A 16216-nucleotide genomic window follows, 5' to 3' on the forward strand; every position below is an offset into this window, starting at 1 on the left:
GGTGTCTACACAATAGCTGCTACACTGACCAGTTTCTGATATTCAGCTGAGAGAGTCTGCTGACTGTGGAGGATATCAAACAGAGACATGAGTGTGTTCATCCGCTGTTGTGCTCCCAATTCCTCCAACAGCACACGCTGGTACATACTCACAGCCTGAGGAAGATACCAGTTACAGGGGATGACAGAGTGATGTCATAACATATAAACAACATACAAGGAAGCCTCATTAACATACAGCCTGCAGGAAGATACCAGTTGCAGGGGATGACAGAGTGATGTCATAACATATAAGCAACATACAAGGAAGCCTCATTAACATACAGCCTGCAGGAAGATACCAGTTGCAAGGGATGACAGAGTGATGTCATAATATAGAAACAACATACAAGGAAGCCTCATTAACATACAGCCTGCAGGAAGATACCAGTTGCAGGGGATGACAGAGTGATGTCATAACATATATTTGTCATATAAGAAGTCACCATATACACAAGCCTCATGTATATCCCTGAATACATGCCATATGCCTATTACTTATGATTAGTATAATGGCAAAAGATATGTTTGAATGCAAGTACGGCCTATGATCACTCAAACCATCACAACTTTAAATGATTTATTTTTTTAAAGTAGAAGGATTGCATTTAACACTAAGAGCTGTCCAAAGAACATGAAAAACACTGAATTTGAGATGAATGTTCAGGTAATGCATTATGATGCCACTACCTCATCCACATTTCCCAGTTTCCCCTGAAGCTTGGCTAGTTTCCTCCCAATGTCCAGCCTCTTTTCCTTGTCACTGATGGTGAGAAATACAAATATGTGTATTCATGTCTCCAAACAAACATGAACTCTGAATTAAATGGGTTTATCCACTCTCAGCCAAACCAATATAACTACACAATTATCAAAACTTCAGATGAATGTATATTTGGTAACATACTCAGCTAGTCTTCTTGTTGTCCTACCTTTCTTGCAGAGACATCAGCTTCTTGTACACACTAGCCAAGTCCACATCATTGTCAGGAGATGGGTTCTTCTCATATAACCCACACAGGCCCTGAAAGTCAACCAAGGCTATAACATGGACATGTCAGAATGATTAGGCTACATATGAGAGAAACTTTCTCTAGCAATTCTTCTCAAAAATAAGTGGGAGAAGTAGGATTTGTTGTTATTGTTTTTGATATAAATATTGTAAGGGAGAAACACTTATATTATTATTGAAAAATATCATTAGATTTATATATTACTGACACACAGCAATAAAAGAAATATGCCAAAGAAAAAGATCCTGTTTTTATTCATATATTGAAACATTTCTGTTTTCATAATTCAAATACAGTAATACATAAGAATATCCACTTCTTTGTGAAAGCCTTTATGAGCCTTTGCAGACCATGCATGTACGTACCTGCCATGCTAGAATCTGCTCAGGTGCTGCATCTATGGCTTTTTTGTAAGCCTTAAGTGCCTGATCAGCCTGTTCTAGCCCTTCAGCAGCCACTCCCACAAACACCAGGGCATTGTAGTTGGTCTTGTCACTAGCCAGCACAGACTGAAATATACAACCAACACCTCTACATCCTACTGTGGGAAGATAGAGTAACAGACGTGGTTTCATTAGGTGGTGGGAACAGGCAAAACATCTTATTACACATAGAACTTGAGTTTTTGTTGTTGTACATGTTATTTTTCTGTGGTACAGTCACGTGGCCTACTAAACCATCACACTTGTAGAACACTGTTTGACATATCTATTCACCTTACAATGTCGGAGAGCTTCCTTAAATTCTTTGTTCCGAATTGCTTCCCTTGCATTCTTCAGAGCATTCTTTACTTCCTTGGAATCCATTCTCTGTGCTGATATTCCAAATTACCATGCACCAAGATTATACAGCAACATCAGAATCCCTAGACCCAATGGGAACAGAATTCATCAGGTTCATCAGCAAGGCATAATTTGATACTTATATAGGCAAAGATGTTATTATGGTAGTACAGACATATACAAAATGTATACCTTTTAGATATTAGTCTCTGACTATATATAATTTTGATTGTAACAAATATATCTATTTAATATGAAAAGGGGCCACAGTGAGAAGGGAGATTCTGAACCTGAGGAAAGGTAGATATACTTGCTTCATTTAAAACTTTAGCACTGCAGAGAGGTCTAGGCAGTTGAGAAAATAATGTGGATATTTGCCACATCTGACCTTTATACCTGCACTTGGCATATTTGTTGCACCTTGAACATATAGTGAAAATATTGAAAGGTTTTCATAAAATGGTGATGATGATGATGATGATGATGATGATGATGATGATGGTGGTGGTGGTGGTGGTGGTGGTGGTCTGTGACTAAATGTGAACTGACTGCATAGTGTTGCAAACTGTACACTTGTCAAACAAGACAATCATAATCAATCGTGCTCTGAGCGAACACTACAGTGGATCTACCGTGTGGATCGGTCTCACTTTCAGTTCCTAGTGATTTACATCTTGTGATCGTGACATATGTGTCTCGGTCGTAATTACTCTTATAGAAGCACAGTGTTTTCACAAGGATTGGTTTTACGAGCGACATATGGTGGGTTAAATGTAAATAACATGTATCTATCTAACTCACAAGTCTCGTGCCAAATCTGTTACGCTCCTCGCGAACGGAATCGAGCCTATCGAATCGTGGTCCATTGGGTCCTTCCGAAATGTTAGCCAATCAGAAAATACATAGCAAAACTTGTCGGGTAGTGATGTAAACTTCCGGTCCACATGGCGAGGTGGTGACATATCCTCTTCTCTCAAGCTAATCTCATATCAGAGTGGTAATTGTGTTTTTGTTTACTTGGGCAATAATTTTCAGTCACACAACACACCTTACATACATATATTTTACACATATGAAAATATTACGAGTTATTTAGTTAGTATTTTATCTGTAATCATCGTGGGGTTTGAGGCAAATGTGAAATATATCCTGGCTTCTCGTGGTAGAATCGTTTGGGAGATTTCGTTCCATAAACCATGCAACCTCTGTACTTTGTCTCTTTAGACTACCCTGCTCCACTTCATGATTCATCACTCATAGTCAGTTTCATTTGCTCGTACCATCAATGTGGTCTTCCCTTGTCTGCTTGATCTGCACAAATGGTCTACCATCTCGATCAGTGCATGAAACTCCTAAAATACCCAGCAAGCCCAAATGGCTGATAACTTTAAAATGTTGCTGGCCCTGCTAACATGTAACCAGCCCTGTATTTAAAATAGGAAACTGAGATATTATTATTAAGATGTTAAAATAATGGACCCGTGAAGGTCTCGGGGTAGAACAGGCCTTCAGCAACCCATGCTTGCCATAAAAGGTGACTGTGCTTGTCGTAAGAGGCAACTAACGGGATCGGTGCTCAGACTCGCTGACCTGGTTGATATATGTCATCGGTTCCCAATTGCACAGATTGATGCTCATGTTGTTGATCACTGGATTGTCTCGTCCAGACTCGATTATTTACAGACCGCCGCCATATAGCTGGAATACTGCTGGGTGCGGCGTAAAACTAAACTCACTCACTGTTAAAATAATGTAATTAATGAACTGATGAGTGATTGTTACATATACTATCAGACTGAAGGAACAACACCGTTCACTGGCAGAAAGCATTCTCACGACCAATCACATTTAGTGTTAGATAAATGGGTGGGCTGATCTGTGAAAGTTATAGTTTGATTGATCATGAACTAAACAGACATCGTCTAGCTACCACATTTATAAATTATTTTTTATATATCTTTCCTGCAGTCAATGACATGGTCAAAGGTATACCCTTGGAAAATGTATTGGCCCAGAGGGCTGGCTATAAAATAAAGTTGTAGGTCCGCCGTGTAACCAGCAAGCAGTGCTCCGCCGTGCTGACGCTATTTCATACACTGCCATTGTCAACTCATTCTAATCATTTGGACCAGTGCCAACTCAATCTGCCCACATGAACTACCCTGGTAAGAGTTCCCTCCCATTCCCCCATCCCAAGTAATATTTATAAATTGATGTACATTGAAAATATTAAGAAAACCTAACACAACATTTACTAGAGAACTCACAAAAATAATTAAAAGCCCCCAAATTAAGAACAATATTTGTACGGTTGAACCAGTTAGTGTTACCTCTGTTAATCGATGGAAGAAGAATATGGGGAATGGAAGGAACTCTTTCCACTTCCCTTATCTTTTCAATCTGCCCCTATGGTCTACTCATGCCTACTCCATCTACTCATACGATCTACCCTTGCCTACTCAGTGACCCAGTTTCAAGGCTCTATGTAAGTAGTACTCCAGTCTGCAGTCCTTGTTCCAGATTGTCACAGACCAATTCTCTCCGAAGAGATCACTGAGGGGAGTTTACCCAGTTGCTCATGGCACAGTAATTCACAGTTCAGAACTACGTCTCTTGGGATGTGTCTTGGGCACAACAAATCCTGTGACTAGGGTTTGGAATTCTGGCCCATCCCATTGTTTCTAGGTTTGTTAGTACCATACCCATGCTTTTGGGTTTCACGTTCACCAGTGATAAACATCTAAAATTAAGAAAAGCAAGATTTATGGATGTCAACTTCTTTATTGTGAACATTGTGTTATTGACAATAAAGAAGTTGACATTCATAAATCTTACTTTTCTTATGAATTCCACTTCTATATGCCCTTCAAAGATTGAATGTAAAATGAACCTGACACACTGTAGGTAGAATGCTGTTCAAAATGACAAGAAAAACCCAACTCACTCAATCCCCTAACTCTTAGTGATATTGATTTTAGGTGAGGTATCACCTTTCTTTTATAGTTTTGTGTCAGTTACTGATAATTATAATGTGTGCAAGTAAATATGCTTTTTGCATGTGATTACTGGAACAAAAAATATATAACATACTGTCTCGTTGGATGGTTATCGTTCCACTGAGAAGGGGAGATGGTGTATTTTTTTTTTTTGTAAGCTCTGCATATTTTTCTCTGACATCAGACCAAATTCTGGTATGATTATCAGTTTAATTAATATATTCATGTCATATGTCAAGTTCAACATGATGTTGTGTTTGTTTTACATTTGATGGTTTCAGATCATGACACGCTTTGCAAGAGCTGGTAATGCTAACAAGAAAATCCCACATGATGGCACACAATGGAAGGACATGTTTGGAAGTGGTAGTGAATGCAGAAAGGACTCAGGCAGTGCACCGAAAGAAGGAGATAAACGTGACAAGAAATTCAAGAACGTTAAAAGGGATAAAATGAATAATACACAAGGAAATAAACATGATAAGAAATTCAAGAAGCATAAAATGAATAAGAAAATGAAAGGCATTGAAAGAAATAAAAATAAGTTTGATGAGCCAAAACCATGGCAACTTGACAGTACATCTGGTGATAAGACAAAAGAACGAGCAATGAGAAATCAATTCTTTAGGGATCAGAGAAGGGAACAAAGACGATTGCAGAGGAAGGATGACAGAGATAGATTTCTGGTAAGAGTTGTTTGTAAAAGATTTGTTGTACTTTTTCATTGTGCACGTTTTATGAACAACTGAAGCTATAATTTGTTGTTTTACAGTTACGTCATAATTATTAATAGGAAACTACCAACCTTACACCCTTAAAACAACTCCTTTTTTCAGGTTGTGCCATAGAAAGTGAAATTTCAGTTTCTACTGTATATTCAACTGTCAGGTCAAACACTGCACGTATGGTACACAGCAAAGGATGCCATATATAGAGCCTAGTGACATGTCTTTATCAAATGTGTCGAACTAAAAAACGTTAACTATAAGTTAATTTTGATGACTTCACACATTTGAATGAAATAAATCACATTTTAGGTTGAAAGAACAAATGTCTTAGCTTTGCAAACAGATTTAGCCAAAATCATGGAGATGTCATTCCCGCAGATAAGAAGTTAAAAATAATATCATTCTGAAAGTTCTTTGTCATGCTTATCAGAAACAATCATTTTCAGTACTTTTATTGTTGTTACATCATTCCATTTCCAATCCATCTTAGACTGACTCTGTGGTGTAGTGGTGAGTGGAATTTTGCAGGTTCAATACCCGGTTGCAGGTTCAATCCATGGTTGCATTATGCCCAGACATATATAATATGGTGCTTGTTGGTGCCTGTGGCACTCAGCAATAATGGTACGACAAGGACTGGTCAACTCAGAGTCTGTATAATGCATCTGAGTGGGGTATTAATGCTTAACTGGGGCATGGTATCTCAGTGAGCTGACACAACAAAACCTGCTCAAGTCTCAGCTATTACGAGCAGTCACACATATTGTCATATGAGTGAAATAATCTAAGTGCCTGTTAAACCCCATTTCACCTCATCCAAGCCATCTACTTTTAGTCTTTGAACTAAGCACTTCACCTCACAAACTCCAGAATCTCTTATCAGCTCTATCATCTGTGCACTACTGTAGAAATGTGTTTGCTGCCTAGGTGTGTTTCAACTGCCGAAAGCATGGTCATCGGATGGGAGACTGCCCCCAGGTAAAGGGCTCCAGCACTCATGGCACTGGCATCTGCTTCAAATGTGGCTCCACAGAGCATGTGTCAAGTGCATGTTCCACTAAAGTAGCCCCAGGTATGACTTGTGATTCTGTTTGAAATTTTTTTATTTATTTATTGTATTTTTTGCAGCATATTTTAAAATGGGAATGTCTCTTTATCTGTCCATGTTTGCTTGAATTAAGAATGATTTATATTGTAAATGTTTGCTTTACTGTAATTTCTATATCAAGCATCATGCTAAGAAAATGACAAGGAGGTTCACTTGTTAAAACCATACTAAATAAATTTGATGTCAGATAGAGAATGGCAACATTCAAAGTTCAGTGAAACTTAAAGGTCACATGCAACCAAAAAATATAACATAGTTACAACACAATTATCACTTATTCATGACATATAATATACATTGCTTCTTTAAAAAAAACAAATAAACAAAACTATAAGCGTACAATCGCGGTTCAAAAGTGCAATATTTTGTACTTGGGCTTACTTCCCCCGAAATGAAGCCTTCGGGAGACCGAACCCAGTCATAGCTGGTGGGTGTGCACTCAAGTGTAATGATGGCTTCCGATTAGCTGTTTCATTTGCTGAAACACTGATGGCTCATCACAGAAAGACGATCTGTTTATTGCGCATTCTAGAAGTATGGCGAGTCACAAGAAAGTAAGATTCTTTATGGATAACAACTTCTTTTATTGTACTTGATGCGTCATTTCAGTATAGATTCATATGCCATTGTCAAACAAAATCATAAACACTAGAAGAAGTTGTTATCCATAAAGAATGTATAAAGAGATGTTGGGTTTTGTAAATACATGTTCTCTGAATTGGTGTTCGATCCAATCCAAAATCATCTCAGTAGAGATGGTGAACTACTACGTGGCTTGAAACTGTCCTTTGTCCAAGTACAAAAGAGGACTTGAAACTGACAAGAGTTTGCACGTTTCTGTCAGATCCAGTCATCTGAGAAAAATGGATGTAGTTTGTTTGCAGCCATCCTCGATATCTCCAGGGTCTACGTTCCGAAAAGTCTCCACTATACCCTGGATGCATCTACGGTTCAGCCCGATAAATTTATTACCTCCCTTGGCTGGCTTTTTATCCAATCAGGTGTCTACGCTGGGAATTTGAGCGAACCAATCACAACTCACTTTCGCTTTTTAAATTCTCTAACCGATTAAACTCGGCAAACAAACCATGTGTAGGTTCTCTGAAAGTATTAGATGGATTTCTTGCATATGTTTTTAAAAAGGTTTCGGACCTATAAAGTTGCTGCATGTATGATTTCCCCAAATTTTGAGTGGCACGGCGAGCAAACCTTCACAGTTGCAACTGCTACCTTTGTTGACACTGGCAAATTCGGTTATAACGGCGACCGCTCTGATTGGCTACTGTGAGAAAGCGGAGTCAGCAAAGGGAGGTAATAAAATTATCGGGCCGACCCGTAGATGCGTCCAGGGTATAGTGGAGACTTTTCGGAACGTAGACCCTGGAGATATCGAGGATGGTTTGCAGCCCACAGACATAAAAACATGTCATGTGTACAAGTATCACACCTGCCTAATTACATAATGTGGCAGAGACAGGACTCAGGTGCATGAGTCATAAATCAATAATTATATTGTTTATGGTGTATAGCCTGATAGGTGTTCAGTTCAAATTGCATGTGGTCAATGATTACATCTGTGAACTGCATGGTGTGGACACATGATATGGTAAGCATCCTTGTGTTTTTACTACAATAGGTAAGGGTACAACTGTGCTTATCACACTATACATGGTGGCTGGGCGAAGTGTATTTCTTAAATATACATGTATTTCAATTCATAGGTCAAAATACACATCATGATACACATATTCACATTAAATCATATTGCAAACTCTTGACTTTTTTTTTCAAAGCAGGTCCGAACAGACTATCAACTTGTGGAGAGGCAGTAATGGCAGATATTGTAGATGTGATAAAAATAAAAGACTAAATAGCAGAGCTGATGCAGTCCCAAAGAAATATAAAGTATTTAACTTACATTTTCTCCATATGTACTGTATATATGTTGATTGTTTTCTGACCTAATTGTTATGTGTTAGTTGTTTCATACAAGGTAGTTGTTTCAATGAACTCAGTATTATTTCCCTTCTAATTTTGTCTGTCACAGCTGTTGTTGTTGTTGTTGTTCCAGGGGAATTCCCCTTTGCAAAGTGCTTCATCTGTGGAGAGATGGGGCACATCACTAGACAGTGTCCAGACAACCCAAGGGGCCTTTATCCCAATGGTAACTAGAACACAGGCTTTATGTGAAGCTCATCTTTGCTTGTATGTCAGACTGTGTGTCAAAAGTTAACATAGTGGCACTTGGTGCCCACCTCACACTCATTATTTTGCATCATTGAATTCATGGCATGGTATTTTATAACCACAGAAACTTATATCCTGTCAATATTACTTTGAATTGTGAGTGTCATTTTATCTATATTTTGTCAAAATATTATGAGTGCTGAAATTTTTGGGCTAATGTGAATATATTTCATGTCATAAAAGAAATGTTACTTGCCACAAGATAGACACTGAGAAAGCCTAATTGATCACATCTGATCCTAATTAGTCACTCTTTCATCTGGCCCAGACCTCATCTGTAACTGTTACAGCAAATTCTAATATAAAGAATAATTGATCTTCAGTAACCCATGCTTACTATAAGAGGTGACTCTCAGGTTTTGATGGCCAAGCTCACTGGCTTGGTTGACACTCCTCTTTGTATCCCAGTTGAGCAGACCAATATTCATGCTGTTGGTCACATGATTCTCTGGTCCAGATTCAATAATTTACAGGCCACTGCCATATAGCTGGAATTTGATGAGTTTGGCTTAAAACGAAACTCACTCCAACTTTGCAGCCTTGTCGATTTTTACAAGGAATGAGAGGCATGACATAAATGTATATTAATGTATGGTGTGATAATGATCCTCAGACTATATAATATACCTTCCATTTCCAGGTGGATGTTGCAATGAATGTGGATCTGTGGAGCACTTAAAAAAAGACTGTCCTGACCTACAGAAACAGAAAGGTGCTTTAGCTGTTTGTAAAATTCTGCAGAATGAGATTAGTGTACTATTTCCTATGTACAACTGTTGATTTAAAGAGGGGTCCACTGCAACATGTCATTGAAGTAGCTGAGAAAATATGAACTCCCTTCATCTGTGAAACTCCATATTTCAGGTATCGAGAGGGTGAGAATAGACAAGATAAACAACACCCAGAGTGCAGATGCTCAGTTGGATATATCACCACAGCCACCAGTTACAAAAAAGAAGGGTGGACATGGGGGGAAGGTTGTCAAATTTTAATATGAAATAAATTGTTCTGGTGAAGATATGTTTCATTTGTCTGTATAGTCAATTCAAACATTCCCTGTCTTGGATAATATTTAAATACCATAGGCAGATGTTCTGTTTTCAAAATCAATAAAATGCTTCACATTTTGGGAAGAAAGTCATCACATACTGAACAAAGTCACACACACATTTGTTTTATACAAAGTTTAATAGCAGCAAGTTATTTTACAATTAAATTAAGAAAATATATAAATCCCAAGGTAAAATCTGTACAATAACTTAACAGTGTGTGTTCTAAGTCGGCTAATTGTTATTTGGGTTTGTAGAGGTGTAAATGATACCACATTCAAATATCACACATTAACTATACACAGCAGTAGAGCACAACATTGTCAGTTTCTTCTTTCACAAGAAGGTGCTTGCATACACTAAAGCATGGCACTGTCACATTCCTTGTTAACAAGGATATCATTCTTACTGTGCAGCACAGAGTTGTCACGTTCAGATTAAACAAGGAGGCGTTTGCTTACAATAGAGCACAACATTGTTGCTTCCTTGTAAACAATGATGCATTTGCTAACAAGAGAGCACAGCATTGTCAGTTCCTAGTAAACCAGGTGTTTGCTTACAATAAAGCACAACATTGTCAGTTTGAGTTTGCTAACAACAAAGCACAGCATTGTTAGTTCCTCATAAACAAGGTGTTTGCTTACAATAGAGCACAACGTTGTCAGTTTGAGTTTGCTAACAACAAAGCACAGCATTGTTAGTTCCTCATAAACAAGGTGTTTGCTTACAATAGAGCACATAGAGATACTAGCAGTATAGTAGGTGCATGCTAAGCTGAACAGCACAATACAAGTGTCTCAGGTTTCAAGTTAAGAGGTGGCCATTGTTGATCAGAACAGCAAAATGGTTTTGACAAATCCTTGATCATGGGTTATGGTAATAAAAAACAAAAAAACCCTACAACACAACCAGATTTTATAACATGATTTTGGCTGTGGGAAAGACATTCTTCTTGCACTAAACAGAACTCCCCACAAATCTACTGAAGTTCATAAAACATATAGTACATGTATTTAAATTATAACAAATTACCTTGTTGAACAAATTTAAAATCTCCTTCAATTATCTGTGAGAATTGACAAAGGACTGTTTTTACCCCAATTGCCATTTAGAAGAAAAGATATTTACAAAATCACACTAATTTCAAAGAAACTGCTTGATATAGATAATGTTCTGCTGTGTTTCTACAATAGTTATACAATCATGACAACATCAGTAGTAGCAAGATTGGCATGGTCTATTGGAACAAAGTTCATTCCACATAAATCCAAATGTGATGAAATGATATGTATAGCACTGGTTAGTGATAAATCACAGAGAAGAACACACTGCTCTACACTAAAACTGTTTGATATTTCAGAATTACCATGACACATCTACATTTTTAAAACTTCAGATACTGGTCAGTGCATTTGTTAACATACATGTTTTTTCCTAATGAAAAAATCTGGGACTTAGTGAGAAACATTCAGTACTTATGCACTTTATTCATAAGGCTACATAAAAAAGTTAAATGTTCAAAGGCAGATTTTTCTTGAGAAGTGACAAGGGCGGTAGGAATTTTTGAAAAATGTTGACAGAAAAAGGAGGAACACATTTTAATTTTTTTCTCTCAGAAATACATCTTGGAAACCTTAGCATGAGTTAGTGAGTTGTAGATTCAGTAACACACATTCTTACAGACACTCATTCTTATGGTGGACAAATAGATGATGGGGACGCAGCCATGTGAAAATTATATTTTCAAAACTGCAATGAAAAATTGTTATGCTCTCAAAAAAGTGACTTGTAGATGCCTGAAAAACATTTCACTTTTTTATGTACCTTAATCAATCCTAAAATAGTCTTACTGCAGGAAACTGATGGAAAAAGAAACTCATTCATACTGCATTGTATTCAACTTGCATAGCTCTATCGCTTATTGATATATGTTTGCTGGTCACACCATATTGCACTTTCTAACATCAAGGAATGAATAGTATAAGCTGGGGATGTGAATTGAAGGTTTTGATTATGGAGATCATGAAATATTTGAAAAGTGGAGATTCATTTCCATGTGTTACTGATGAGACAAGCTGTAAATAATTGTAACTAAACAAAACCCAATATTATGATTAAGTAGAAGCATGCATGGATAAAGGAAAATGTATAGAGGATATGCTACAACAACTATAATCACGTTCAAGATCAGAACCCATGTATGGTCGAGGTAAGCTTCTGTTTGACTTAACATCACGTGTAAGGTTGACCTGCGTCTATATGAATGATAAACCCCAAACCTCTTCATATAAACATAAATGTCCTACCTGCTCTGACCTAAATCAAATGATTTTCTTGTTAAAAGACGTATATATGGATGACAGCTTCCTTAATTCATGACTATGATATTTCAATATGGTTCTTGTAACGTTTTCAAGTGTGAAACTTCTTTGGAAATGTCATCCATTTATACCAATTCCTTCCAACTTCTAAAAATGCCACTTGAAGAAGTTTTTCTTCTTTTTCAAAGTTCAGTGTTAGATGATAGTAGCTCATGAACCGTGTTGGTTAATTCAAAACATTTGGCAGGAAAATTCAGTGGAAAGATAAACCTTACCTTCAAGTCAGACTTGAATGTAAACGATAATTAAAAGTCTTCAGGCAAATAATTTAGTTTGAAAATTCTGATGATTATGAATCATATTCAATGGCCAGGATTGATACCAGTGATTTATAAGCAGACACTCAATTATCCATTGAAATCCCTGATCAAGTCATTTCCTCAAGAACAACACTGCCATTCATAGTCCCGTTTGTCTGGCTGTGAAATGATATAGTTGTGTGTAAATGTATCATATTCATACAACCACAAGTAGACAAAACAAACATAGTGAAAAAATGAAATTAAATACACAATAAGATGTAAAACTGTACAAATTGATATGCAGAGGGAATATGCTAACAAAATTGTAAAGGTTATAAACAAACACAAAAAGATGATGAGATGAAACAGCTTCCAAAAATGTTGTTCCTACCACAGTAATGAGAACATAAAGACAAGTTTAAAATCACTTTGGCTGTAATCATTCACATATTGGTGGAGGAGGTGAAACAAAAACATGATCTTCTCCAAATATTCATTACAAATAACATTAGTACACTCTGAATTAATGGATTGACACACAAAAGAATTATAACAAATTCAGAACTTCAATTCACCTTATTTAGGTAGGTGAGGTATATCACCACTAGTTAGATACAATATTATTGTTTATGATGTAACTGAATTACTATTTATGCTCATGATAAACAGAGAAAGCTTAAGTAATGCTGTAACAAAGAGGTTTGTGCAGTTTTCTTCCTGAATTCCAGGAACAGATTCCTTTTCATTTCACAGACTCTCACATTCAACATACATAGTGATTATTCATTTCTTCAGTTACATCAGATACATGTGCACGATGCTGGAATCAAGTCTTAGTGATGGACATTGTAGTTCTTGTGAGTTAAAGTGGCCTTCATTCAGCAAACTAAAGGTTGACAACACATGTCAAGATTTTAAAAGTTATGTTTTCACACATCGAACACATGTCAAACTTTCATGTCATTTCAGTGCAGTGTCTCCATCGGTGTGTCTTTTGTAGTTGGGTTGACAATCAGAACATCACGTAACAATTTCATTGACTGCAATAGGTAGTTTCTGATCAGGATGAGTTTGACAACACTTCATACGTCAAACTCGATTTTGACAACACCCAAAGTTTGATGGAAAAGTTCGTGAGATTAGCGAGTGATCCTATTTCTCAAAAACAGTTTGACAACAAATTGGTGTTTGTGGTGAATTGTTAACTAGTTCCCACTCACAAACAAAACAACAAGTGTTAACTTTAGTGTGCTGTGTGAAGGCCGCTTAAGAGTTTTACATCAACAATATCTGCGACATATCAGAACGTGTTCAATAATAAAGCCTGAATTGATGTAATAGCACTTTGGCTGACAAACTCAATGATCATTATCAGGAAAATACATAACTGTTAATCCTAGATCATAAGCATTCATAGGATTCTGGTTCAGCTAAGGGACGCAACTTTGCACAGCAAACTATGGTACCTTACACGACTTGGCAACATATGCCACCATTCAGTTATGAGAACATGATGACTGTTCACACTAAAACTAAAACAAAAAGACAGTATAATATTTGATCAGGCCATCGGTCCATGGTCTCTGATTTCATTCAGCCACAACTAGAAATATTATGACACTGGTTGTTCTACTTGCGCACTTAAAAAGTCATCAAGGGCAATAAGTTAGGGAACAAACCTTTCCCATTTCTTTAAAGTTGTATTACTTGTCCAAAGTAATTACTTTTGTAACGATACTTGAAACACACCAGTAGCAAGAGTTCCAACCCTGAATAATCACACATCGTGTCAACTGCTATACACGAACATTCATTTCACTCAGTAGCCCTGAAGCTACAGGTCAACACATACACATGGTTGATACCTCCCTGATAAAAACACTAGTCTCACCATGTTGAACTGCATCTGGAGTAAATACAACAAAAAGCATCTCCGTATCATTCCGAGTATGTATCAATCCACTGTACACAGCCACATTAAAAAGCAAATATTGCTGAAGGATATATTAACAAAGCAATAATGAGGAGCATGTTGAAATGGGAGCTTTGGAAGTTCCTGTTACGAATGAGCTTAGCACATTCAGCAAAATCACCCCAAATTTCTGTGTAGTGTAACATGCATGCGATTTGTTGACCTTTATCTTATTACATTAGTACCTAAAAGTACACATTTGACAACTTATAACATGTATAAACGTATGTCAGTGTTTCCACCATCATTATGTTGGTTTGTTTGTTTGTGACCCTGACTCTGTGAACTCCGTCTCTGATCCTCCCCTTCCCCGCTCTACCCCTTCTCACATCCACCTACCCATCATTATGAAGGCAATCAATTAACTTTATCTCATAACTGATTAGATCAACATGTGAATCCCAAACTAATCCATAAACACAGCTGACTACTAAACAAGCCTCTATAAAGTCTTCATCTAACCTACATCACAAGACTCATCTGTTTACTATGTTGTGTACCTTGCTTTGTCACAGTCTCAAACTCTAAAGTTACTTAAAGAATTTCCACAATCACTACAGCTGGAATGCTTCTTTGAATAAATTATGTTTAAAAAAACATACAAGCTATACTCAAAACAAAATATGGAAATTGTAAGTGTGCGTGTATATTCGCCTCAGTCAACCACCCTCATCTGTTTATCAGTTACTATAATTAAACAATCAGTGACATTAAGAGATACTAATTAATATTCAGATCTATCAACTGCACAATGATCTCCCAGCTAAAGGACAATTTAACCCGTTTTCGGTCATGATTAACTTAACCCTCAAACATACCCCACCATGTCATCCTGTAATGGCAGGCGGTACAATATCATCACATAGTCTCCTTCTCATACAAAACTAGAAATCATCAAATATGCGAGACAATAATATGCTTTGGACCTGAGCTTATTTTGAAAGAGGGATTTTTGCTTAAGTCATCCTTTTTTGCTTATTCACATTAAGATCATGACCATTATGCCTATTCATACAGTTAATCTGACAATCTAAATGTCCATATATCCCAACATCAGATCTTTCTACCCTTCTTTGACAAAACGTCACACTGTACAGTCAGCTGTATGGAGATCTAAACACAAAACAATCTGTCAATGCTGCACAACATTTGGAGCCATTGTAAATAGTCTTATACATTGTGTCATCAATACTGTTTAGTGTTGGACTAAAATGTCCATGTTACTTATACTGAAGAACACGATTTAACAAAATCTAAAAATGGAAAGAGCAGTGACACCTGCATGATCACTGACAACATGTCAAACAGTGTAAAAGTAAAAATATTACAAGTCCAATAACAAGGAAAGTGTATGAAATACACCAAACAAAGATGCATATATGTTTAACACAGATACCAGTTGGTTACATTCCTCATCTGCACACAGCAGGAGTACTGAAGCTACAGCAACTTGAGTATATGGCCCTTTGATGTAATCGTGATAGCCACACCTGTGCAGGTGTGATGATGAGGCCTACGGCTAGACCACTGACATGACCCAGGTGACACGACTGGGAGGTCAGCAAGGTACCCAGCAGGAGACACTAGGCGTTTCCCTGTTGCTCAGCAACAGGAAGCGGGATACAATGTCAAGCACATTAACTGATTAGTTCTCAAAAGT

At 37.2% G+C, this 16216-nt stretch overlaps 2 protein-coding genes across 4 annotated transcripts in view; one reads left to right on the forward strand and one right to left on the reverse strand.

Moving 5' to 3' along the window:
• LOC137278069 (superkiller complex protein 3-like) overlaps window positions 1-2732 on the reverse strand; it is a 28249-nt gene extending 25517 nt beyond the window's left edge. Inside the window, exons 1-6 of the mRNA XM_067810153.1 lie at window positions 2635-2732; window positions 1768-1916; window positions 1417-1560; window positions 971-1062; window positions 729-801; window positions 30-155 (exon numbers count right to left, since the gene is read on the reverse strand). Coding sequence (XP_067666254.1) covers window positions 30-155; window positions 729-801; window positions 971-1062; window positions 1417-1560; window positions 1768-1857 — 525 coding nt within the window. The 5' untranslated portion in view covers window positions 1858-1916; window positions 2635-2732. The remainder of the gene's footprint in view (window positions 1-29; window positions 156-728; window positions 802-970; window positions 1063-1416; window positions 1561-1767; window positions 1917-2634) is intronic.
• A 16-nt stretch (window positions 2733-2748) lies between these two features.
• Window positions 2749-9928, forward strand: LOC137278071 (zinc finger CCHC domain-containing protein 9-like). 3 transcript variants are annotated; one of them, XM_067810156.1, is made up of 7 exons: window positions 2755-2830; window positions 4354-4518; window positions 5111-5515; window positions 6485-6629; window positions 8737-8829; window positions 9553-9624; window positions 9777-9928. In XM_067810156.1, the coding sequence occupies exons 3-7, from the start codon at window positions 5114-5116 to the stop codon at window positions 9902-9904; spliced, it is 840 nt and encodes a 279-aa protein (XP_067666257.1). In that variant the 5' UTR covers window positions 2755-2830; window positions 4354-4518; window positions 5111-5113; the 3' UTR covers window positions 9905-9928. The 3 variants fall into 3 exon arrangements, with proteins under 3 accessions (XP_067666256.1, XP_067666257.1, XP_067666258.1); XM_067810155.1 differs by lacking the exon at window positions 4354-4518 and having other exon boundaries at window positions 2749-2830; XM_067810157.1 differs by lacking the exons at window positions 2755-2830; window positions 4354-4518 and adding an exon at window positions 3977-3998.
• Window positions 9929-16216: the final 6288 nt, after the last annotated feature.

Source organism: Haliotis asinina, chromosome 3 (assembly GCF_037392515.1).
Source record: "Haliotis asinina isolate JCU_RB_2024 chromosome 3, JCU_Hal_asi_v2, whole genome shotgun sequence".
NCBI lineage: Eukaryota > Metazoa > Mollusca > Gastropoda > Lepetellida > Haliotidae > Haliotis > Haliotis asinina.

What these genes read in the sequence shown, in the direction of transcription:
- LOC137278071 (XM_067810155.1), top strand. Translation starts at nt 5,114, where the DNA reads ATGACACGCTTTGCAAGAGCTGGTAATGCTAACAAGAAAATCCCACAT. An exon ending in ATGACAGAGATAGATTTCTG is followed by an intron (nt 5,516 to 6,484) that starts GTAAGAGTTGTT and finishes TTTGCTGCCTAG; the next exon opens with GTGTGTTTCAACTGCCGAAA. An exon ending in TTCCACTAAAGTAGCCCCAG is followed by an intron (nt 6,630 to 8,736) that starts GTATGACTTGTG and finishes TTGTTGTTCCAG; the next exon opens with GGGAATTCCCCTTTGCAAAG.